General features: G+C 43.0%; 1 protein-coding gene across 10 annotated transcripts in view; it reads left to right on the top strand.

Annotated features, from left to right (window-relative positions):
* Positions 1–26253, top strand: part of GRIP1 (glutamate receptor interacting protein 1) — a 619135-nt gene that overhangs the window by 548025 nt on the left and 44857 nt on the right. For all 10 annotated transcript variants that reach the window (XM_072973033.1, XM_072973029.1, XM_072973032.1 and 7 more), the window contains 6 exons: positions 1352–1421; positions 3212–3357; positions 12555–12699; positions 14762–14901; positions 15074–15268; positions 25698–25854. In XM_072973033.1, the coding sequence (XP_072829134.1) occupies positions 1352–1421; positions 3212–3357; positions 12555–12699; positions 14762–14901; positions 15074–15268; positions 25698–25854 (853 nt within the window). The remainder of the gene's footprint in view (positions 1–1351; positions 1422–3211; positions 3358–12554; positions 12700–14761; positions 14902–15073; positions 15269–25697; positions 25855–26253) is intronic.

The raw sequence follows: 26253 nt of genomic DNA, 5'->3' as shown, positions 1-26253 counted from the left end.
CTGTTCTGAAATGTAACATGAGTAAAAAATGCTAGATGTTTATATTTCTCTCGTAGAATTATATCAGATCATTGAGTGAAGGTTTAAATTATGAATTAATTGTAGTGAGCAGAATGTTTGGCATTATTTGCTAGAAGCTAAGAGTAATGATTGAAGTCCCGTTAACATTTACTGTGGACTGACTCAGACAGTGGGTAAGATATTGGTATATGTGTTTGCTTTTTCTTTCAATGATGTGTTGAGATATTAAACCATCTGTTCTTGTGCATAAACATTTTCCTGGAATTCAGATGGGATTATAGGATATGATATGGTTCTATTATTATTATGGGGTTTTATTAAACAGTTTATAATAAAATCTTACTTTAGGGGCCTTTTAATGATCCTTAGAAGAAAATCAGTCCAGGTTTCAGGTTGGTAAAACATCTCTTGGAAGCAAACTGTTGTTTACAGATGCTGGTATTCATTTTAATTATTGAACTTCTAAATTAAATGTAAACTTTCTCAGTCAAGATGATATTTTTGTACTTATATGGACTATAGTTCATTTTCAGGATTAATTCCAAGTAGACTCATTACTAATTGCTTTTCATTATTATTATGTCCTTATTGCCAAATGGAAATATTCCTAAGAAAAGTTATAAAGCCCCGAACTAACCACTGTGCAGGATATCTATAAATGCAATATAAGTTACATGTACGTGTATGGAATGTGAATATATATAAAAATATAAGTAAACAGCATCAGTCACATTCCTGAACATTTCAGAGCATTCTAAGTATGAATTTGTGAGTAAAATCTTAAGATTTACAGTCTGTCTAGCAGAAGATTTCCTAATGGAAAATTAAGAACAATTTTACATCAGTGATTCTCATCCACTTTCCCACCCAGTACACTTGAATAATTTGTCAGGGTCCAATGAAGAGTGGTGTCTCCTCCCTGGTAAGGAGTGACAGAAGGGATGGGAGAAGGGGTCACATGCAGGTTCCACTAAGGGGAGCCCCCTTGTTGCTTTTAATGCTCTCCTATTAGGTTATTCACCTTCACCTCCCTCTCTTGAGAGTCACAGATTGAAACAGATTTAAACCTGCTGGACAGCTTTCCAGTTGCATTCTCCAGTTGCAAATTTAAAATAACTTTGCTTTAGCTTTCAAGTTTATAAGCACCTTAACACAAACATATCTTTATATCAAGAAAGGGTAGTGTGCACATTTTTTAATTCATTTGCTGATCATCTTTGCCGTGCATACAAACTGTACTTGCATTAACAGTTGCTATAGAACGGGACCTGTATAGTAGTGGGTGAATCACAGATACGAAGTTGTGACTATTCTATCTTCATTATTACAGCACCATCCAGTAGGAAACCAGGAGACCCCCTTGTCATATCAGATATCAAGAAAGGCAGTGTGGCGCACAGGTGAGAATGATGGATTTTCTGGTTCATCCCAGGGCATGTCTTAATTACAGCAGAAATGACCCCTTCCACACCTAAGACAACCTTGCTAGTGGATCATGGTGTTCTCAATGTTTTCCAGGCAGCCACTATTAATCAATCGTATTTGACATTCCTAACATCAGTGGCCATGTAGAGCTCTCCCCCCATGTCAAATTACTTCTGCACCCAGTGCAGACAACAATCATTCAAAAAACTTTTAGAGTCTTTCATGAGTCCAGCATAGCCTCTCCTTCACTGATCATCTTCCTTCACTTTCCAGGTGAAAAACTAGAAGTGGTCCCAATTATGAGAGTCGCCCCACAAGGAGATACTGATTTGTGGGAGAGCTTTGCTAGATGTCAGAATGTCCTCCCTAGTCAAGCCGGGTCCTTGAGCCTTGAACAGTGTTTATGTCTCCTATGTGGTCCATAGACCACCAAAATCAGGGAGTCTCAGACTTTCAGTTTCATAGACAAAAAAAAAACTATTTTTAAGTGATTGGGAATATTGATGATACTGTTAACTTTTTAAAATTTTGAATTAAGGACTTTTAAAAAATCCCATCTATTATCACAGTCATTTCATTAAATAAATACTTTAATACTCAAAAAGTAGGAAGGACGTTGTGTGAGTTTAGATACAGAGATATTGGCTCAGATGCTGTGACAAGGAGAATCATAGAGTGGATCCAACAAGACAGAAGTTCATCTTTCGTACAGCAGATGGGAAGTGGGCAGGCTATGCAGAGCTGGAGAGGCAGCTGTGCCGTCCCCACCGGCTCTGTCCAGTCACTGTGATTTTCTAGCCGTCAGAGGGGAGTTAGGGGTGGTGCTGAGAGTCAGGGGTGTGCATCTTTAGGGGGTGACCTAGAAGGACAGGGAGAGTGGATGCTGGGAAGCAATTAGCAATCTCTATCACAGACATAAAGCATAAAGGATGGTTCTTACCCAAAACGTAACCTTCCTTACAAATATGTGTGCATATGCATAAGAAGCACATATAAGCACATATACATTCTTACTGTTTTTCTCATTTCATGATGAACCTTAAAAACTTTCAGCAGACCTGAAGCAGTCCACAGCCAGTATTAGACTCTCAATGGCCACTGATAACATGGTGTTTTGTTTTGCTTTGCTTTTTTTTATTGAAGTACAGTCAGTTTACAATGTTGTCTCAGTTTCTGGTGTACAGCATAGTGTTTCAGTCATATGTATACATACATGCATTCCCATTCATATTCTCTTTTGTTATAGTCATGTTTATAAAGTCACCTTTTCTCCCCACAGTGAGTTTCCCAGTGCAGGTGGAAATGACAGACACACCAAGACTCAGAGCCTCCCCTGCCATCCCAGCCCATCCCACCTTGACTCCCCTCACTCCCTCAACCCTCTCCTACTATCTGGGCCAGCAGGGATCAAAGGAGGTGAACAACGTGGAGAAGCATAAGGACACCTGGTCTCTGTAAACCCAGGCCCTTTACCCGCCCTCCTAGGAACCTTAGAATCCTGAGCGAAGCTTATATAGTTGTCCTGGTCTAATTGAAAAAAAAAAAGCATGAGAAAAATGTTCTTAATACTCTGCACTTTAATGTCATGGCAGCCATCCAAAATCAGACTGGAAAAAAGGGATTTGTCACTAAAATACAGTTTAAAAATTTGAAGACCCTTATTTCCTCTAAAGACTACTGTAATGCCACTTTACGCTAAGTGCCTCTTAAATGTTCTCGTGACGTGCTCATCATTAAGCGTGCGTCGCTCTGCGTTTACTAACAGAACTGGGACCCTGGAACTGGGGGATAAACTACTTGCCATAGACAACATCCGACTGGACAACTGTTCCATGGAAGACGCCGTTCAGATCCTCCAGCAGTGTGAAGACCTGGTGAAGCTCAAAATCCGCAAGGATGAGGACAACTCAGGTATGGTGGCCTCCCTAGTTAGGACTGATTCCTCTAACCACCCGTCTGTCACAGGAGACGTGAGATCTCGGTGTTTCACACGCAGCAGCTGGCTCGCGACATTGCCGCAGTGTTTCACGTAGTTAAGAGGGGCTTTAAACTGCGCGTCGAGAGTGAAGTATGAATTTTAAATAATGATGCTTTTAAATGATAGAGCTTTTCATTATAGAAACATTATTACAACTGTATTGAAATAATTTTTTAAAGGTGAAACTAAATCATCACCTGGTATCACCCTAATACAATGGAACTGGTCGTTTTCTGATTGACGGTTATGTTACTTAATTATGACTACAGTGCGTTAATGTTGTTTACTTAGCTCAAGAAGCATGTTATCGTTGCACAAGCCCTTAATATCTATGATGCTCATTTACTGCCTGTAACTTACTTACCATTCTTTCCTTCTTACTGATATCACTTCCAGTCGTTTCATTACTGTATGTGACACAACTGTGGGTATTTTTATGCGTGGATATCTTCATCCAACTTTTCTTCTTTTGAATTATTTCCTTAGGAAATACTCGTGGAAGTAGAATGGCTGAATCAAAATAAAAAGGAAATTTTTGTGGTTCCTGATGAGTCTTGTACCACATTGCTTTCTAAAAGGGCTGTATCCAGTTTTAGTGCTCCCAGTAATATGTGAATACATGCAGGAGAGCATGCTTGTCAAACTGTAGAAGGCCTCCGAATTACCTGAAGAGTTTGTTAAAACACCCTTCCTGAGCACTGCCCCCAGGTGGGCCTGAGATTCTCGTTTCTAGCAAACTTAGTCGTGACCTGCCGGGGGCCAAGGCCCAACAACCTAAGTAGCCCCCCTGCAGGAGCCCTTTTATCTGATTATGGTAAGAACCCAAGCTAATTGAAAAAAAGTCCATGAATTGAAAGAGTCAACTAATGTGGGGATTTACAGGAAGTGCCATATATCTATAACATAAACATTTCATCTCAAAGTTTGCCATTCTTATGGGTAAAGCCAACACTTTCTGCTGATCGTAGTTACAAGTCTTTTTACTTGTTTGCCTAAGCTGTACCCATAATAAACAGCTTGTGATTTCCAGGATTGACTTGTGTGTTGTTTTAATGCAGTGAATTTAAAGAATTTAAAGCAATCTGAATGCTTACTCCAGTTAGATTTTTATTTCCCCAGTGTTTTCCAGTTTTTCCTCTAGGTAATTAACAGTTGATTTTTGCCTAATAACCCCCCTTATCAGATCTTTCCAAAGCATTTGATTTTGTTTTCATAGATGCATTATACTCATATTTTATAGGTTTTGTAAGATTCATTAAATTACATAGTTACAATAACAAGTAAAACTGGCATAAACAGGCTTGGGAATAAACATAACTGACTCTAAATTTTTAAGCTTATGTCTCAATTGGTAGCAGGAACAGAGGTGCACAGGGGTCCTAGAGAGGGAAACCTGTTACTCTGGAGCATTCAAAGGCATTGGTCAGTATATTTTACAAAGAGGATGGAGAGTCACAAGTAATCCAGTAGATTGGTTAAAGGGAGATTGGTTAAGAGCGCTTCTACTGGATATCATGTCATACCCACCAATAATGGGCTATTGTCAATATCCTGGAATCTCCTGGAATCTAATCCTCTAGATCCAGAGTTCCTGGTCGTGTCAGGCCAGGCATTCATGAACCCTATTCAAAGTCAAAACAACTTGGTAGTTAGACCCATCAATACAGCTGGTTTATAATGACTGTTTTAAAATATGCTTACATTTCCACTAGTTACTACCCTGCACCAACATTTGCATTTCTCTCCTTACAAGCATATTTCAATGGCACTTTCTTTGGGGGATGTATTTAAAGAGAAGGATAAAGCCTCCAGCATCAGGCTGGGTTCTGTCCTAGTGAAGAGGCAAAGCCCTGCAGAGAAATCCCTTTTGCATGATTTGCCAAGCTAAGCAGATCTCAGCTACCTTCCTTGCAGAGTGAAAAAGTCAAGCCATAGATAAATATGCATGGTGCTCGTGGTTGGCGATGTTCCCAGTTCCAAAGCCAGGTTGTGCAGACACTGGGAGAAGTTTCAGAAACAAGAACTGAGCACTTGAGAGCCAGCTCTTACTTTCAGTTGCTTTGTTCCTTTAGCTGATTTTTTTCCCCTTTGGATCTTTCCCCCCGACAGTCCCTATGCCTAATATTATGGTAATGATCACACTTGTTAGGTTTGTTGTTTTTTTTTTTTAATTTTTAAGAGGTCCAGTTTTAAAAATCCTAAATCCTTCCATTGAAAACCATGCACCTACCCAAAATAAGACTATAAATAGGATGGTAGAGTGTGTGCCTAGTAGGCACAAAGTCCTGGGTTCAATCCCCAGTACCTCCATTATAAATAAATAAAAAACTAATTACCTCCTCCCCACTAAAAAATAATAAATAATTTTTTAAAAGACTGTAAATATGAGTGCAAGAGACACATTTACCCAAACCAGGTTTTCTCAAGTTGGCATACTAAAATATATATTCATTCAGGCATGTTTTCATAGCAGGTTTGAAAATTATAATCTGATCATTGATTTGGAAGAATCTGAGTGTTTCTATATCCTCTTCCCCCTTGAGAAGATAAGTATAATTTGAGTAACCGAATGCTTTTCTATTGAGCAAAGCAAAGAGGGGAAGTTACTCAAAATGTTAAACCTGGGTACAGATTAGTTCAAGGCAGACTAAGTAGTCATAAAGAACACACACTTTAAAATCAGGCCTGCGTTTAAAGTCCAGCTCTTAACACATCCGAGCTGCACGAGTTTGGGCAAATTACTTAACCTGCCTGAGATTCAGTTCCATTTTCAGTAATGTGCACATAGTAATACCCACCTCAGGGAGCTGTTGGAGCTTATTGAGAGAGAGATTTACTGGCACAGTCAGTATTCAGTAACGGGGGACTGTTTTTATTACGATTGCATCCTGAAGTGCCTTTCCCCAGGTTAGTTCTGGTCCTTGGTCGAGATATCAGTGAGTGGGAAATAAGCATTAATCGTACGGCAGTCACTGATTGTGGAAGTTTGATACTGTGCTGAATCTGAAATTAAGCTGGTGGCTTGAATTGCTGCCATCCTTTGTCTCAGTACTTTAGGATGGTAGTATTCAGTACATACTCCCTACCCCCTAAAACATTGCTCATGCTAGTGTTGGACTTTTCCCTACTCCAGGAGTCTTCCAGTTCTTTCCTTAAGTGTCTGTTCCTCTCCATCCTCGGTTCGCTCATCAGTTACAGAAAGTTTATAACCATATTTGACACAACTTGGTTTCCTAAGACGGTTAATACTGCAATTGAGTTTAACAGATGTTGCTTCAAAATGTAAGCATATCGTCCCACTGCGCTCATTTCATTGCTCTGCCTGTACTTACGCAAGGAGACGGTAGAACCATTCTCAAACGTTGTTTAAGTCTTTGTTTTCCATGCAGTTATGCCATCAGCGTTTATTTAGTGTCTGGAAGGTGCTCGGGACTGCGAGTTCTTAGACAAAAAGGGACACAATCTGTGCCCTTATAGGAGTTACCACCTCCTAGGAGTAACAGAAGAAAATCACTGATTAACAATATGATGCACGTTCTAGGTTATACACAAAATGTTAAGAATGTGAGGGTATCCATTGGAGCCTGGGAAGCTCAAGGAAATGCTTCTAACGACCTTGGTCTTCAAGGTATTTGGGAAGTGTTGTTAGAATTAACCACAGGAAGAGTGTGAGCCAAAGGGAAGTCAGAGAGTGTGGCACGTCCTGGTAGCAACACAGCCGAAGCGAAAAGTATGTATAAGGACTTGGTAGTGGGTGAGTAGATGGATTTGGATGTACTGAAGCCAGATCATTATGGTCCTTCTAACCATGTTAAGAAATTTAAACTTTACCCTAGAAGCCAATGGGGAGCCATTAAAAGACTTCAAGCAGGCGGGTGAGGCCATAGTGTTTGGTCAGTGACCATCGGTGTCCTCATCCGTCATGTCCACTTAATGCCTCCTTCACGTGGCTGTTTTAAGTGTCAAAGGAGGCAATATATTTAAGCACTCAGCAATAATGTATGGCGCCAAGTAAGGCCCAATGAATGCTATCAACAACCATTATTAGGAAGCCTTTAAAATTAATTTTAGCTATATTTTTTACAATGGCCAAATCTTTCGGAGCACTTGGGATTGTAGGGATCTGTCCCCCACCCCAAATTCAAATTCATGTTCTCACAGGAACATAAACCAAATAGCACCAAATGGTGCTTGTCTGGGTCCAAGCCTCCAGAACAATGGCTGCTCGCTAATCCCCAGGTCCCCAAAGATGCAAATAACCCGCTTGAAATAAGATCTGTAGTTTTGCCTTGACTGCATCTAGATCCAATGCAGATGAAGAGGGGGAAGTTTGGAAATCTGAGAAGGAGCCTTGAAGCAAAACAGTAGAGAATTTGGGAGAATTGTGGGGAGAAAAGAGATGGAGGCTTCCAAGTCTGTCCCAGATAATTCCTAAGGGCCTGCTTTGTATCACTGCCTTTGTGCCAGTCAAATACACAGCTGCTAATGATTCCTCTCTTGCTTCAGAGCCCCTCACTTCTAATACATAGCATGTTTGCAGAGACTATAAATTCAGTGTTTTCCCTTCATGGGCTCTAATCTGCATAGAGAAACATTTCCAGGCTGCAGCTTGTCCCATCTGAAGCAAATTACCTTTTCACATTTCCAAATAGAGTTTTAGCCTTAGTACCAGTTAAATCTGCCCTTCAAAGATTTGGGCTTTCATATTTTCTTTCAGTTCATCAGTGTTAAGCCAGCTAATTTGCAGCCGCTTTTTTTCCCCCTCAAATCTAGATAGAAGTGGCAGCAATGCCTCATCACAAGCAACCAAGAGCCACCCTGGCTGTGCTGGGAGTGGTGACGGGTTGTTTTGGCAAGAGCATGGCTGCAAGAACCTATGATACGAAATTTTTTCCAAAAAAGTACTCTTCCCTTTTAAAGTGGTAATGACTTTTAAATTCAAGTCAGCCTCACAGTCACCCAGAGGGCCAGTTAAAACCCAGGTGACTGGGCTCCCCTCCCCCAGAGTTTCAGATTCCTACAGGTCTGGGATGGAGCGGAGGACTGGTCTTTCCAACAAGTTCTCAGATAAGGCTGAAATTGCTGGTCCTAAGACTACCCTTGGGAAAGCACTGTCATGAGGCAGCCTGACTCGGAGACGTATAAATGATCGCTTACCTAAGGAAATGCAAATTCTACTCTTACACGCTCAGCAACGCCTTGGAACATTATCTTGAGATGGCCAGGTAGAATGACCTCACAACAGTGAGGAAGCTGTAGAGGGTGTTGTTCTAAACAGTTTATCTTCTCAGGTCTGTCCACCATCCTCTGCGAAATGAGTTCCATCACTTTTAGTTGAAGTGAACTTTGCTTGACCTGTACATTTATGCATGCCAAGGGCTCTCTCCCAAATCCAAGCCTCCAATTTGGCCACAGAAGCAGCTGCCGTTACGGATTCAAGCCAGATAGCATCCATTTTGTTAAACAGGCGGCACTCAAGGAGCCTGAAAATAGCATTGCAGATAAGTGATGCTGCAATTTTGCATCTGTTCCGTGGTCCCATTAATTTTCTTAACTAGAGCTGAGCAGAACAAACAAGTCGGCTGGCCCCCTTTCCTGTCTTCCACTAATAGTGGTAAACCTTCTGTTGTAATATACAAGCTGTTCATAATATCATTAACATCTGTTGAGGCTCACTTTGAAACTTACTGGTGATCCTGCGTTTTCCCTTCTCAGAAAGTTTTCCGTGCTGATTCGACACTCCAGTTGCTCCTTTCTGAGCTGGAGCAGCCTCAAGGAGAGAGCATCTTGGAGTGCTTCCACCTCCAAAATGGTCTGAGCATAAATGGCAGTTAGCACTTTCCTCCTAAGCTTCAGGGCCTTACAGCTGCCAGTTGGGCCGACGCCCGCCCGAGAAGGCAGATGAATTTGGAAGTGCAGCCTGAAGCTGGCTCAGACCCTCCTGGGGCGATGGAGGGAGCATGTGCTAGATTCGCTGTCGCCACTGAGACAGCCCAGGCTTTAATCTTGCTCTTTAAATGATCTTGATTGGGTTTGCGTCCACCTCGGAGAAGGAAACTAGACCTTGGAGTAGCCGGGAGGAGGGTGACGCACAAAGCGGGGAACCACTGACTGCAGTGCTAACAGTCGTTTGTCCTTTTGCTCATTTGGGCATTTCCTGGAGTGTCCTTGGCGCCAGGCATAATTTTAGAGTCTGGGGATGTGAAGATAAAAAATCTGTTTCCAAGGCAATCCTATTCTAATGAAGGAGGCACACAGAAAGATCATCAAAACATGGAGTGAAAAATGTATACTAGAACATGCATTCCTGACAGGGGCAAAAATTGGTTCTCAGGAGGCAAAGAATCTTAAATATTATGTTATTATGGTTTCTGACCCTCCAAAGCTCAGCTCTACCTGACCAAATCCTTCATTTTTAATTTGTCCTGTTAGGGAGAATTTAAATTTAACTTAATTTTTCTCCTCGGCAGGAAGACAGGAGGCAACAATTTTAAAAAAAGAAGTTGAGAAACACTTGAAGATACACAGGAACTGCAGGATCTCATAGGAAAGATCTCTAGTCACATCTGAGGAGCCAGGAAGGCTTCCTGAAAGATAAGACATCTGAGCCAAGTTTTAAAGTGAGAATAGAAATTCCCCACGGAAAGAAAGATGTTTGTGCCCAGGGAGTAAGATGCAAGGAAAGATGTTAGAAAAGTGCCTTTGAAGGAACCATGGGTGGTTCAGTGGGGAGAGAGATTGGGAGGTTGGATTGGGATGGGAAAGGATGGTGGAGCCCCTGGGGACGTAGAGGCTCCATCCTAGTTCCTGCCAAGGGGTTGCATTTTATCCTTCAGGAATTGGGGAAGTGATGAAAAGCCTCAAGTAAGAAAGTAACACATTCAGATATATGCTTTAAAAATATTCCGGGAAGGAAAGAGAAAGTGTTAAGTGTTGACAGGACTAGGGGAGAGGGACAAAGGCTGGGTGCCCCGTAGGAAAACAATTTAGGAAGAAACCGTTGCTGTGAAAAACCAGGCAGAGCGGAGTTGGGGCCTCCTCAGGAGCAGCGGCAGTGGGATGCTCTGGGAACTTGCCCGTGGGCAGATGGGTCAGAGGGTCTGGGTGAGACAGTGGCCGGCCAGCCACCACCACCATCATCTGTGAGAGTGAGGAAGCCGAACTACTTAAATATCTGTTTACTCAACACATCTATATGGGGTATCTAAGGGAATTAATATATATTTTTTAAAGAATTACTGTGAAAATGTATTTTAAAATAGAGGGAGAAGGTATAATGAATCATCGTACATCACCTAGCATCAGTCTTGCTTCAGCTCCACTCCCTCACCTACACACTGACTTATTTTGAAGAAATTCCAAATATCACATCATTCCATCTTGCAAATACTACTAACATATTCTAAATAATAATCTTATAAAAGACTTCTAAAATGCATAACTAAATATCATCACAATTTATTTTTGTGTATGGAGTGAGGGAGTGTTCTAACTTCACTGATGTATATGCCGCCGTCCAGCTTTCCCAGCACCACTTGTCAAAGAGACTGTCTTTTCTCCATTGTGTATTCTTACTTCCTTAGTCAAAGCTTAATTGACCAAAAGTCTGTGGGTTCATTTCTGGACTCTCTATTCTGTTCCATTGGTCCATATGTCTGTTTTGGTACCAATACCAGGTTGTTTTGATCACTGTAGCTCTGTAGTATTGTCTGAAATCTGGGAGCTTCATTCTTTTTCTTCAGTAATGCCTTGGCAATTCTGGGTCTTTTGTGATTCCATTTAAATTTTAGGATTATTTGTTCTGGTTCTGTGAAAAACGTATGTATGGAGCTTCTTAAGAGTAGCTAGAGCCTTGAGGAAGTGGAGGCAGTGGGTACATTCCAGAGCTCCCAATCCACGGCCAGAAGGGAAGTAAGTGCTGGCAGGAGGGTACGCACCACTTCCCACATTCCTCCATAGACCTTTCATTTTATATTCGTTATAATTCTTCACTGCACACCCAAAGATAATTGAATTGTTAATTCAAGCTTTTCCATTCCTCCTTATTTTAGGGTCTTATATCATAAATGAACAGCTGCTCATGGCAGAAATGGGACTGTGTTAATGCTTCACTAGGATACAGCCTAACTATAAAAACTGACTATTTTGTTAAAGTATCTACCGGACCATTTCATTGTATCTTTAGGTACAATAAATGAAACAGCTCCTTAACCATTCACAGCTCCCAGACCTGAGGAATAAAACAAGAAATGCTCAAGAACTCTAAGTATGTCATAAGCAAACAAAATCCTTGGAATTCTGAGACTTCCTATTTGCAACCTTGACACAGTCAAAACACCCAACCATGTTGAAGGTGTCCCATGACATCTTTCCAGTCACTGCTTTAGGCAGACCACACTTAGGGGTGTTTTCCTTCATTCTTACATTAAATAGTGAAAATTAGTTCATGACAGTGCGTCAGCCTGATCTGTGCTAGTAAAACATGACTTACACGGCTCCTCATCTCAAGAACAGAGGGGAGGCAATCCTTCAGCGCTCTGTTTTAACATCCATGTGTTTGTGAATCAGATTCACTTGGTGAGACACAGTCGGTGGAGTGATAGGGAAGGGCTTCTAGATTTCCGAGCCAACCTCTCTAAGCCCCACTTAACCATGGATATATTAAAGTTCACTCCAACCATGAGTAAAATCAACTCTTCTACATTGGAAGTGAGCTTGCTTGTAAAGCCTGCAAATAGGAATTGTGTGGTCCGATCTGACTCTCCACCCGTATTGCCTTCTCCGCCGTGTGTTCAGTCCCCAGATATTTGTGGCACACCCACAAATGCTGGGCAAGCCCTGTTGGGCAGGGACATCGTCTTGAAGGGCCTGCAGTGCCGGCTGGGTGGCCCACTCACAGCTTTAAGTCATCAGGCAGAGACGCCCTTCCCTGACACTGGTGACAGCTACCTCCCTACATCAGAATGTCGTATCCTACGAAGGAAGTGCTGCTTCCCCAAATAGTTCTTTTCTGAGACACAATGCTTTGACGATGATATTCTGAATTTCTTACTTTATGTATGAATATGCGTGTCTTGTTACTCTGCATCTTCCGAAGAAACCAGTTATGACTCGTTGGCATCTATTGCAGATGAGCAAGAAAGTTCCGGAGCAATTATTTACACCGTGGAGCTTAAGCGCTATGGGGGGCCCCTTGGCATCACGATTTCAGGAACTGAAGAGCCGTTTGATCCGATAATCATTTCAAGCCTCACTAAAGGGGGATTAGCTGAAAGGTAACATTCGAAGGAACTGCTGCAATTACCTGTGTCTGAGATGGGTTTCCGTCCTCACAGCCACATACAAACGTGCTCCCCTCTTCTGTGTGCACAAAGGATTGATTTTAGAGCTTGAGAACTCTCAGGCAGAGTTCCGACTTGATTTTGAAGGGCATCTTACAGGAAGCAGAAATGATCATAGGCTTAGCATGGATATCAGTCTCCAGAAAGGTATAAGCCCAGCCAGTCAACTAGAGGCAGATTGATACTGTGTCCATTTTGAGAGGAGGAGACTAAAGTTCAGGGAGGTTAAAAGGCTTGTCCAATTCAATTCAGCCAGCATTTGCTGAGCCTGTTACCTGACAGGGACTGGGCCTAGCTGCCACGTTTTCAGGAGACGGTGACAGAAGCTTCGTCCCCAGAGATGTCAGGAAACAGTGCAGTGACTTAATAATATCCTGTAATTTGAAAGGCCCATGTGTCCCTTTGGCAGTTTGTTTCCATTTGCATGCACCCCCCACTGCCACCCCCCCCCATTACTCTGTATTTCTTTCCAAGACACGTGGTAGGACATATTCCAAACCCCATGACCAGATCTGTCTGCCAGTAACCTAGCTCAGGCGTGCACTCTCCGTGTTCATGCTGACACTTGAAGACAGCAGCTTGTGAAGTAGAGATGCAGCATCGCAGAATTTTGGAGCTGCAGAGTACCTTAGAAATCAGCTCACCCGGCTTCTTCATCTGTCAGATGAGGGCTCTGAGGTAGCTCCAAAAGGGCTGCCCTACTGGATTCTGATATTAGCAGAGACACCTGTGATATGGTATTCCTCGGGGGTCCTCCTGCCCCAGGTTTCTCTGTCAGAGAGACAGCGAGGGAGAGATGAATATTGAGCTGACTCAGCAGGCCAGCTGTTCTAGAGCTCACAACATGGACTTTTGATAAACCAGAGTCTCTTTATGAAAGAATGAATCGATCTCTCTCTTTTTTTTTTTTTAGGGACAAAAAAAAATCCCTTGAGAGTAGGTACGTTGGTCGACTTGTTAGGCCAGCCCCTCATAATCTGTGTGACCCAGTGTCACCTCTGTTGCCCTGGTGGCTGCTGTCCAGGAGCAAGCTGTGGTCCCGCCACCCAGTCACGAGCCTGTGAGGTGGGCTTCCTTCACTCCAGGTGTCTAAAAAGAGCCAGGACAACGGAGGCCAGCACATGGGATTCCCACGCTCTGTCCCTCAACCCAGGTGGAGAGATCTGAGTTTTTAAACCGTTCCTGAGTTTGACTGCAATGAATGTATCCCTTCCCCTACCCAGTGCTTCCAAACAAAGATGGTGGACATCAGAATTATAAATCCCAACCTGCTGGTTCAGAATTAAGAGAGGATGGGAAGAGAAAGGAGAAGATCAAAGGCTTATTAGTGTATTGATCAATAATTTTCCTTTTCCATGTTTCAAGCAGTGTATTAGGCCCTTTAGAAATGTCTTCCTGTTTGGTCCTCAGAGCTTTCTGTGAAATAACTATCCCCACTGTAGTGATGAGGAAACTGATTCCTAGTGAGGTGAAAAGAAGGTGCCCAGGTCACAGCCCTGATAGGTGGCAGAGCTGGATTCAGATTCCTGAGTTCAATCCTTGGAATCGCCACCAGGGGGAGCCCTGCCACACAGTGTCCTGGGTCTGAGCCTCACTTCTGATGAACTGGGATGTCAATTGTGTTCAATGTCTTAAATCTGTAGGAAGAAGCACTGCTCCACAGTAAACATCACTACGTTTATTGTCCAACATTGTTCATTCCCTTAGGATTTTTAAGAGGGCTATCAAATGACTCAGCTTTCTTGGAATTCAAAAAGCACACAAGTCCATTTTAAATACTAATTAAAACAATTTTTCTGATTTTATTGGAAACTAAAAAGTAATTCACAACAGATACAGTTATCTTATAACATTGCACAGGAGAAAGCAAGGCGTGGCTTCTAGAGACCATTGCCAGATCTTTATTATTATGAACATACAATATATGTCAGAGAACTTATATTCAGTAGCGTTCAGGGATTCTGTCTACCTTTCTTGTTATTGTTTGGTGTTTCAGAACTGGCGCGATCCACATAGGAGACCGAATCTTAGCCATCAACAGCAGCAGCTTAAAAGGGAAGCCTCTGAGTGAAGCCATCCATTTGTTACAGATGGCAGGAGAGACTGTCACCTTGAAAATTAAGAAGCAGACAGATGGTGAGTGGGGTGAGAGCCACAATTAAGGATTTCCAGTGCATTTCTTGCCCTAAAAGAATGAGCAACTGTCTACATGTGTATTTCTAGGAAAATGACTCTCCAGCCAGGGAGGGTTGGAGTATCTTTCTCTTTCAATTTACTCTGACACTTAAGCTCCTTTCCTGTTTTAAAGCCCAGCCAGCATCGAGTCCCAAGAAATTCCCCGTTCCCAGCCACGTGAGTGACCTGGGAGATGTGGAGGAGGACTCCTCTCCCGCCCAGAAGCCAGGGAAACTCACCGACACCTACCCCTCCACTGTGCCCAGTGTGGACAGTGCGGTGGACTCGTGGGATGGCTCTGGAATCGAGGCCAGCTATGGGAGTCAAGGTATGTCCTAGCCTTGAGGAAGAGGAAATTTGTCATTGGTAAAGCTCACGTTTCTCAAAGATCCACCTTCTCCTCCCTGAGAATATCTTTATTTCACTTGTGTCTGTGTCAGTACGACCCTATGGAGCACATGGAATGTGGTGGCCTTGCACTCTCTCCTGCTTAATGCTGATAGGTCATGAACGTTCATCAGACACTAGCAGGCCCCTGTTAGACCCAGTGCTGTCCACGTGTTCAAGCCAGATCTTATCTTTTAAACATAGATAAATATGAGGCAAACTGTTTAATAAAGTGGTTCGCTGAAGACCAGCCCCGTGGTCTTACATTTTTAGCAAGCTTTCTGCAAAGTTGGACTGAGGAGTGCTGGAAGTGTATAGAGAAATTAGCAATGACTTGTGACCCCATTTATTCCTGCCTCTTGCTAACTGGTAACAGAAACTTGGAGGTTGTTCCCCCAATATGCATCGTTAGAGAGTTGTAATCACAATATATATAAGAAGATATTAAAAAGTATTAAAAGTATATGGTAGATTTTTCTTCACAGACATCATCTTCATGTGATGAAGTATAACCTATATTAAAAGTTAAACCTCAATTTGATTTCACAGTAATCTTTTGATGTTCTGGCTACCTGGTCTTTATTGCAAAAATGCCCACATACCCTGGCTCCTCCCTCACCTCTTTGGAGCAGTCCCTTGGAATTCTCTGAGAGGCTATCTCCTGGGCTTAAAGTCCTCAGAAACCGCCAAATAAGACATAATTCTCAAAAAAAAAAAAAGTTATATCTCACTAACAGAATATAAACACACAAAAAGTATTAGACTGATGACAGAGTATAAACGAAATGCTTCTTTTAAACGTCTGTTTCCTTCCCAGTGACACATAGCATCAAAAGACAAGTGTGTCAGAACGTCTCTGTATTTCTCCTTATCTGAGCCTTACTGTCTCTCTGATGCTTTGTATACATTGCAGCCTCGAAATCCCTTTTCTGCTGCCAGTTTAAGTCAGAGAATAAAATAGACAGTTTGGAGAACACATGTTCGGGTGTGAGGGTTGCTTTGTCACTTGACCACTTTTGAGGGGGGTCTGCATCCAGTTTTCTGTCTCCCTGCTTCTCCTAGTTTTCTTCTGTCGGCCTCTGCCTCCATCACTTTCTGTTAAATCCCACAAAGGGCAGAGAAAAGTGAAAAGAAATGTTATTTCAAAGTTATCAAGTCATTACTTGTTAGAGATGATATTGGAGTTAAGTGGAGAAAATATTTTCAACAGCCGAAACAGAATTGGGACTTTCATTTATCTGGCAAGTAAAACTTCCAAATCATGATACCTTGTAACAAGTTAGTTATGCCACCAAATAACAGATAGGATTATCCGCAGAGAGTTGGTGCGCCCCCCAGAGGACACTGTGGGCAAAGGGCACAAGTCAGGTTCTATCAGAGTAAATGCCGAGGTTTATTTATTCGTGTGTGTGTGTGTGTGTGTGTGGTGTTTCTGTTAACGTGGAGACTCTTTGGTGACACAGCTTTTTGTGAGCTCGCTGTTGGTTATAACGAGTTCTGCGCCTCTGGTGACGGGTGCAGACTTGGCTGTTCTGTCCCTTTCCTCAGTAAGATCAGGCCCCTGATTAGCGTGCTGAATATCAGGCCTTTCTCTCATTAGTAAAAGATGAAGGACCATTTGTTATTCATGAAGGATTTTGAAAAATTTGAAATCCTAGACAGGACATAGTAGTCATAATAGTAATAAATTTGGCATTTATAAATTAAAAATCGGTACGAGTTTGAAAAGAGAGAAGAAATAAATAGAGACAATGGCCACTGGGATGGAGTTGACGTCCTCCAAGGTGGTGAGAAATTAGTAATAGTACCTCGTGTTTGCAAAACACTTCAGAGTTTACAAAGCACTTTCACATAAGTAATCTCAAGTGATTCTCGTAAGGAACACAGAAGTCAAAATCACAGGATTTTGGTGTTGGAAGAGAATTTGAAGTCAGCTAGTCTGACGTCTGGCAGTCTGTCCAGCCGTCATGCTGCACAGGCTGGAGCGCCCGCAGCGACCAGCTCCTCCCAGCTGCCAAGGCTCCCGTCTCCCTGTGCAGAGTTCCGACGGCTCGGAGTTCTGACTTGTACTGAGCGGAAATCTGTCAGCCTGTAGCTTCTGCCTCTTATTCCTAATTCTACCCTCAAGGTCATTCAGAACTAGACTAAAGCCTCCTCCACTTGACAGCCCTTCAGATACTCAAAGACAGCTCTCGTGCCTCCTTTGGGTCTCTCCTTCTCAAAGCAAAGTAGCCCAGGTTCCTCTCACTGTTCCTCACGTAGCTTACTTCTGAGTAGCTTTCCATCCTGGGAGCCTCTCTTCTGCATATGTTCAAGTTTAACTCTATACTTAGGAAATCGTAGCAGTCAGAAAGGAAAGCCATACCACAGTCTGGCAGCCCAGAGCACCTCAGGCCTGTCGCCTGCATCACTGAAGACGAAAGGACCCATCAGTGCAGCCCAGCTTGACATGAGCACTTGGGTGGTCAAAGCCTATCTGTCACTCATCTTGAGCTTATTGTTCACCAAGACCTCGGTCTGTGTATCCCCCCTTTACTTGTGGTATTGGGTTAAACCAGATCTCTCCAGGTAGTGCTTGTGAAGTTGACTTTTTAAAAGCGAGACATAGAACCATACTTTTTTTTTTCTATTATGTATCGTGTTGTGAGATGTAGATTGCCTCTCCATCTCGTCCCCGCAGCCTCTCAGCAGACTCTACCATGTCTCAGGGAGACTTTCACCTTTAAGTCTAGAATAGTTGCCCCATTGCCAGTAGGATGTTGTACCTCCATCATGCACATCTTCTTCCTTGAGCCAGGAATTAATGACTCTGCAGCCACATTCCACTATAGAAGCACATTCGCTGCTTCTATAGTCCAGAATGTCAGGCTTGGCCCATTCATTCATTCAGCAGATAGGCACTGCCTGCCTGGCACACTCTAGGGCCAGTGTATGGTGGGTATACAACGTTGGACAAAAGAGACATGGTCCTTTTTCTTGTGGTGGAGATTACCCAGCTGAAGGGCCAGACAATTACCAAGTACCAACAGTGTGAAGTGTTACTTAGTTAATGGAAAGGGAAAAGGGTTGGAGTCGTCAAAGCTGGTGGAGAAAGGACACTATTTAAAGAAGTCTCACGGTGGGATGACTCTCTGGTCTCTTGTGCAGCGCGAGGATGCAGGCTTTGTCTAGTCTGCCTCTAGGTCAGTTTCTTCTACTTCCCTTTTTCTTTTCTTTCTTTTTTTAACTTTTTTTATTGAGTTATAGTCATTTTACAATGTTGTGTCAAATTCCAGTGTAGAGCACAATTTTTCAGTTATACATGAACATACACATATTCATTGTCATATTTTTTTTCTGTGAGCCACCACAAGATCTTGTATATATTTCCCTGTTTCTCCCCTTTTTCTTGAGCCTTACATGCATGCCCTTCTGCCTTATCAAGATCCTGTGCTTTTGGCCCCCTTTTCTTATTTATTCACTCCTTCAAACTCTGAGAAAACCCTGTAATCACTTTCCTTTGCGTTTGCAAAGATCAGTCAATGCAAGAGGAGACTGACACGTTGGTGCTACCTGGACTCTGTCATACTCATGGACGGGGAGGCTCCTGTGATGTCTGCAATTCCCAACTGAAGCGACGTAGTCTTATGCCATCATATGTCATCTTCGGATATTTCTTTCTTTTAAATTCATTTTTTAGCTTTATTGAATAACAATGGACAGGTAAAACTGTATGTATTTGGAGTGTACAGTGTGATGATTTGATACATGTATATAGTGTGAAATGACTACCACCAAGTTAATCACCACATCCATCCCCTCACACAGTTGCCGTTCGTGTGCATGTGGCGAGAAGGCTTGAGGGCTCCTTTCTTAGCATCACGTAGCCAGTACAGTACTAGTAACTCTAGTTGCCAGGATGTACATTAGACCTCCAGAACCTTTTTACCTTATAAATGAAAGTTTGTACCTTTAGACCCACATCTCTCCATTTCTCCCACTTCCCAGCCCCTGGCAACCACATTCTACTCTCTGTTTCTATGAGTTTGACTTTCTTTTTAGGTTCCACAGGTAAGTGACCTCATACAGTATCTGTCTTTTCCTCTCTGGCTTATTTCATTTAGCATAATTTCCTCCAGGTTCATTCATGTTGTTGCAAATGGCAGGATTTCCTTCTTTTTTATGGCTGAAGAATCTCCCTTGTGTGTGTGTGTGTGTGTGTGTGTCTACCCCACACTTCTTTATCTGTTTATCCATTGGCAGACACTTAGGTTGTTTCCATATCTTGGCTATTGTGAATAATGATGCAACGACATAGGAGTTAAGCCTTCTCTTTGAGATACAGATTTTACTTCCTTCTGATATATACCTGGAAGTGGGATTGCTGGGTCCTTTTTGAGGTCTTTTGATCATCTGTATTCTCTCAGGAAAAAGAAAAACCCTCCACTTCATCCAGATTTTCAAATGTATTTGTGTACAATTACATAGTCTCCTGTTTGATTCTTTTAATGTTCTTGGTTTCTGTAATTACATCCCCAATACTGTTTAGTATTTGGTGTATTTATCCTTTAATTCTTTTCTCCCATGATTACATTGGTAGTGTTTATTTTTACATTTTTTTTTCCAAAGAACTGACTTGGATTTAGTTATTCGTTCCACTCTGATTTTTTAAAATAAATTTTTGTTTTTAGCTTGATTAACTTTATTCTGTTTTTCTTAGGTTTTGTTCTGTTTATGACTTTAATTGAATGCATAATTTAATTGAATGTATAATTTATTTCCATGCTTCCTTGTAGTTTTCATAAAAGATGGGGTGATTGATCAAAAAGACACCAGTATGTACAGTCAGAGAGTCTTAACTTTCCTTTAACGTCGTTAGAGAGCACAACACAGTGCGACCCAGAGCAGGAGACTCAGCTGTACTCTCTCCCGTGGGGGCACAGGGGGCGGGAGCTTCTCTTTCATTTCTTCGCTGATCTCTGCAGGCTTGTGTTTCATCTCCTTCTATGATCTTGCCTTGCCCAACTTTCCTTGAGCGCTTATATCTCTGTTTGATCTCTTGTTTTATAGAGATGGCGGTTTCAATGTGTACTCTTTAATCCTGGGATAATATACTTGGTCAGATTTATCCTTTGCTCCATGGCAGTCTTTTTCTCAAGAGTGACCTTCATCTGCTATTGCTTTGTTTTTCTGTTCCTTCCCTCCTTTTTTTTACTAACTTGGTATATGTCTTATGCCAGTCCCTTTTAAATTAAGTTAAATTTCTCTTTAAGTGAGATGACTTCTTCCTGAATTGGAAGTGTGCAACATTTACCGCCCCCCACCCCACCCTGTTCACGGTACTCGTGATGAGTGCATTCTTCTGCCGCCAGCAGAGGTCAGCAGAGGTCAGCAGAGGTCGGCTGCCAACAGTGCTGAATTCTGCTCTGCTAGCCTGTCCCGCAGATAGATGGCATCGAGCAGTGTGTGGCACCTCTGGAGGTGTCTTTCAGCCCACCTCCCTGGCTTTTCCCTGGCGCCAAATTGCGTCTAGGGCACTTCCTGCCACCAGTCAATGCAGTCCATCCTAGTGTTCCAAGCAAAGCATGAGTGTTCTGCCTTGTGCCATGACCCCTGCTTTGGATGGAGGACCAGACCCTCTCCCAAATCTCTGCTTATAGGTGTCTCCTCTTGGCTTCTTACCACCAGCCCCCACACCCCATCTGACTTTTCACAGAATTTGGTAACTTCCCCCACATACTATGGTTCCAGATTCGAGTTTTGCCGAAGACAGAATTTACATTCTGTTACTTGTCATCCCTTTTTGTTTCGGGTGATTTCTAAGAGAAGAGAACTCTCTTTGCTTGGCCATTTTAAAACCACAGTCTCATCTAAACACTTCGAATGTTTCTTGGCAAGACCAATTACAAATAGTTACATAAATGTATGATTTGATTTTCTTATTCTTAACAAAATTGGGTCTTTAAGAAATAAACTTGGCAGGAAATTATCTGGCTCACTCTCCTATGCTAAAATTGGCTTCCAAAAATGAAACTAAGTAATGGCAGGAGCTACAATCCCAAAATTTTAGAGTTGAAGGTTGAATTTCAAAACCATTCTCTGACTTTAAACTTTATGAATATGAACCAGCATTGCTTAGTTCATTTTTGTGAATTAAAAGTGAATGTGAATTAAGAGCTACAAATAGAAGATACTTATCTGCACAATATTGTGGTACTAAAAACAAAACAGGAAAATACTGGAGTATCAGAATGTTACAAATATCTGAGGTGTAGTTACCCAAAAAATAAAAATTACCAAGATTCCATCAACTTTCAGAAGTACTTTCAGAATCAACTTTCTGGCAGTTGATTTTTCTGACACCTGGGCTGCCTCATATACTTTATTCTTTCCATGGCTTTTAAGTTTGATTCCTGGTGTAAAGGGGTATTCATCAGGGCCTGTTAACATCTCAACTATGTCAACCAGCTTACCTTTACCCAAACCTCATTTCCCTCAGATATTCCCTACTTAAAATTATGCCATCATCATCCACCTACGTTAGTTAGGGGCTAAATTCACCTACATATAAAAGAAAATACAAATGATGGTGTTTAAACAAGATGGAAGGTATTTTGCTCCCACTGTAGGAAAGGGCTGGAGGAGGCAGGTAGCCACACAGTGTTACCAGGACCCTGGCATCTTCCTGCTTTCTAGCAGCCCAACATCTTACGTCTCTCCATTCCCTGCCATTGCCTTTTTTAGAAATCCTTCTCAGGCCTGAGGTATTTAGTTCCTCGCTTATCTTACTTTGTCTTACCATCCCACGTTACTATCAGTGAGCTTTAGAAAAACTAAAGCAATGCCACTAACAACAACAACAACAAAAAACTCTTTTGATGGTTCTCTGTTGCTGTAGGATAAAGTCAAAGGGCCTCAGTTTAAAACACAGAGTTCTTTGTAATCTAGTCCCCAGCTACTTTATTGATCTCATGTCCTGACACTTCTTTGCAGTACCTTTTACTCCACACCCTGAACGTCTCACTCTTCTCTAAGCAAGCTTTCGTCTTTGGTACCGATAGCGCTAGGTCTTTTGATGATAATAAGTCCCTTCCTTTATCAATTCTAAGTCAGCTGAGAAATCGAAATTGGGGTCAGCAATAAATTAAAATATCAACGTTTTGTATGTTTTTTGGCAGACCAGTGAGGGTTGTTAGAAAAGCTGGATTAAATTCACAGCCAGAATCAGGACTGTCATTTCTCTGCTCTAACCCAAGTCTGATGCTGGGACTTAAATGAGGAGGAAGTCAGATCTACAAAGCAAACTGTAACCCCAGCAAATCAGTTGGATTTGACTTAGCTGAACAGAACTAAAAACCCTAATATTACAGTGACTTAAATCATCAAGAAGTAGGCATTTCAGAGCTAGTATGTAACTCCACAGTGCCATCAAGGACCCACGCTCTTAAATATTTCTTCTCTATTATGCTTAGCACTTGGCTTCTGACCTTGGGTTTGCCACCTGGTCCAAGATAGTTACTGGGGCTCCAGCCATTTCATCTGCATTCCAGGCATCAGGAAAGAGGGTTGTGAGGAGCTTTTCCAGAAGTTTCATTTACATACCATAGGCCAGAACTTTTTGCGTAGTGAAATTAACAATTAGCTTCAAGGAAGGCTAAGAAATATGGCCTTATCCTGAGTAGTAATATGCCCACCCTAAAAACTGGGTTTCTGGTAAAAGGATGAAGAGAAGAATGGATGTTTTGATAGGCAATTAGTGGTCTGCTACAGTCAGCTAACGGTGCAGTCTTGGCCTCTTGCACCCGTAGAGCTCAGTGCGTCCCAGGAGTGGGACCCGGTTTGCTGACACACAGTACAGCGGCAGTGGGGGAGAATGGGGCCAGAGGGAGCCGAAAAGATAGACTCTTGCCCGAGTCATGAAGAACTACTTACGACAGTTGGAAGGCAGATCAGAAAGTTTATCTGCCCAGTTTAAAACATGTTGGAATTTCCCCTGGGAACTGAATGGTCAGGTGGGTTAATGCTTCTCAGAAAAGGATACCGCCACCGTTGCCGCCGCCGCCCCCTTCTCCCAGCACACCACCATTTTGCATTTGGCTTTTAGCAAGTTTAAAGCCAGTGAAGGGCAGAGAGTTGGCTTCCCCAACTCTTTCTGAATCACCAAAACTGAGACTTCACGTATTTGGGGATTAGTTTATTAGGTTCCAAAGGGGAAAATGGGCAGCCTGTCAGACAGAGCCGGGAGAAATGCAGCTGCTGCTCAGTCACTCCTCTTCGAGAAGAGGCTCGTGTGTTCTTGTAGTTCAGCTCTTTAGACAGAAAACTGCACATTCCTCACACAGGATTTCTTCCCAGGTACCCAGCCACACTCTGCAGTTACCCAGGGAAGAAAACGAGATATTGAACTGTAAATACTTCCTCTGCACCACGGACTTCTATTCCTTGGTTTCCTGAAACAGAAGGTTCCATAGAGTGTCTCCATCCTGCAGCTGTGGGCTTTCCCCTGCGTTCTGGAGATCAGATCTCTTTGATCAGAGAGCATTCTCCTTGGACACCCTGCTCTCTCTGGGCTCTAACTGATAGTGAGGATGGCATTACAGGACGGAACAAGTGGAGGAGAAGTGAATGGGAAGGACAAGACAAGGGATGACGTGAAGATAGTCATCTTACGTGGTTGGGTCATTTAATTGTATGTGAAAATGGGGCCCTTGGCCTGTTTGCCATATTATGTGTTTTTAAACATAGTAAGAAATACACACTATACTGCAACCCAGTGCACACATGTCAACACACACACACACACACACACACACACACACACACACACACAATGGGTCACAGCCTGAAGTGGTAGATGAAGCCATGGATGGTGGTGACAGCATGAACCACAGCCCCTGCTCTCCCATTTGAACCACCCCCAACCCAGAAGAATTTTGAAAAACTGCTGACCCCACCACACACTTAAAGTTGTCATCCTAATATTTTTCTCCCCAAATTGTAATATTTGCAAAAACTGTCATTTTCAGTGTGTGGCAAAGATGCTTGAAATACCTTTTTGTCAAAATATGGAGCCACAGATTTAGCCCAGATCTGTGGAAAATGTCCATTATATAACCTAATTGTCAAAGCCATTCCTCACTGTCACCCATCAAGCTAATTAGACATAACTCCTTGTCAGAAAGGAAGTCAGTCTTTGTTTTGGAATTCAAATAAATATCATAATGTGCCCACCTCCTAAACCTGACAACCGTCCTTCTGAATTCTGATCCTGAGATGCAGAGAGAGATGATGAGAGAGGGTAAGAGCCTTGTGCTGGGTCTGTTCCCTCAGGGACAAGGCTTTCCCTGATTATCCCTTGATTTGGCGCCTGGGAGTTTTTATATCCCAGGGCCAAGCTCCTTCAAAGGTTTGAGATGGATGAGAAATATGTCTTTCATTTCTAAAGGGTCACAAAATCACTTGTGAACAGGGAAGTGAGAAGGGAGTGTTGACAGATCTCAGACCCCCGGAGCTTTCTCAGCGAGGTTGGTTTTAGGAAGTCGTGCCTGTGGAACTTGAGGATCTGAAAGCTGAGTCTCCTAAAATTAGGACTGGAATCCCCCAGAAAGTTTGCGAACACCCCTAGTACTTGAATGCAGATAATAACGGTACCTACCTTCAGAGGCAACTACGAAGAATAAATGCGGAGGCACAAACGGAGCATGTAGTGAAGTTCTGGGTGCATAGTGAAGGCCCACCCTGCGTTTGTTATTCTTACTGTTGTCATTCGACCCTCTGCTCGCTCACAGTGTCACTTCCCATGGGATCAAGTTATCCTCAGGCCCATCCCTGATATCTGTGGGTCCAGCTGGCAGAGTCTTGGCCGGTTCACACCCCTGCAGCCAGTGCCCCTTGGCCACTCCTTGGGCCTGAAACCCGTATGTGGTGGCAAATTCCGCTCTCAGAAGGACTGACTTGGGCAAGAAGCCCTCCTCCATCCTGGAGGTGGACACAGGGTGTCTGGGCAGCGAAGTCAGGGTTCTGACTTTCTGGGGCTTGCTCTAGAAAGGGTTGGATACAGGTCTGGGCGTACCCCTCGGGCTAGCAGATCTCTCGCCCGGCGCTGGGCCCGAGCCCTGGAAACCACGGGCCCAGCGCTGTGGCCCCGCCGCTGGGGTCTGAGGCTCCTCTTACCTCCAGGTTGTTGTTAGAATCAGTTGGGGTCATAGGTGTGAATGTGTCTTTGATATAAGACCTGAGTATTGTCTTAACGGCTTTTGTGATCCCAAATTCAGCTCTAAGTCAGCCCCCTTTGAACAAACGCACGGAAACCACAGGAAAAGACAAGTTACCAAACTGCCCTCTCTTGAGGTATTCTAGAAACAGAATGTAATGCCCTGTTTTTGTTTCAGGCACTGGCCTTCAGGCCTCAGGTTACAACTTCAACACCTATGACTGGAGGAGTCCCAAACAGAGAGGCAGTTTGTCCCCAGTCACTAAGCCGCGAAGCCAGACTTACCCAGATGTGGGGCTGAGTAACGAAGACTGGGAGCGGTCCACAGTCAGCGGGTAAGGTCCTCACCGACTGCTGCCCTGTCCCAGCTGCCTCCAGGTCACTTGGGCCAGATGTGAACTTCAGTGGCACCTCCTGCTCGCGCTGGAGGCTTCACACGAAGCGGCGGTGACCATCATGCCGGCCCCACGGCGGGACCCTAAGACTTGTCCTGCCCAGCGGGGGCCTGGACACCCACACAACAGGGCAAGAGCTCAGTTTCCCCCGAGGGAAAACAACAGTAGCACGTGGGGAAAACCTACTTCCACAAACCATGTCCTCACACTGACTAGTTCCCCCTCCTTTCATTTAGAAAGTAGTTTCACATTAACTTACATTAGAAAAAAAAAGGTACATTTAGGGTTCCCTGTTTTTAACTGTCAGGTCTGTTTTAGCAGTTTGTTCCTTACCAAAAT

Source organism: Vicugna pacos, chromosome 12, assembly GCF_048564905.1.
Source record: "Vicugna pacos chromosome 12, VicPac4, whole genome shotgun sequence".
Taxonomy (NCBI): Eukaryota; Metazoa; Chordata; class Mammalia; order Artiodactyla; family Camelidae; genus Vicugna; species Vicugna pacos.
Note: the sequence above shows the minus strand (reverse complement) of the source record. Positions and strands in the feature narration are given on the sequence as shown.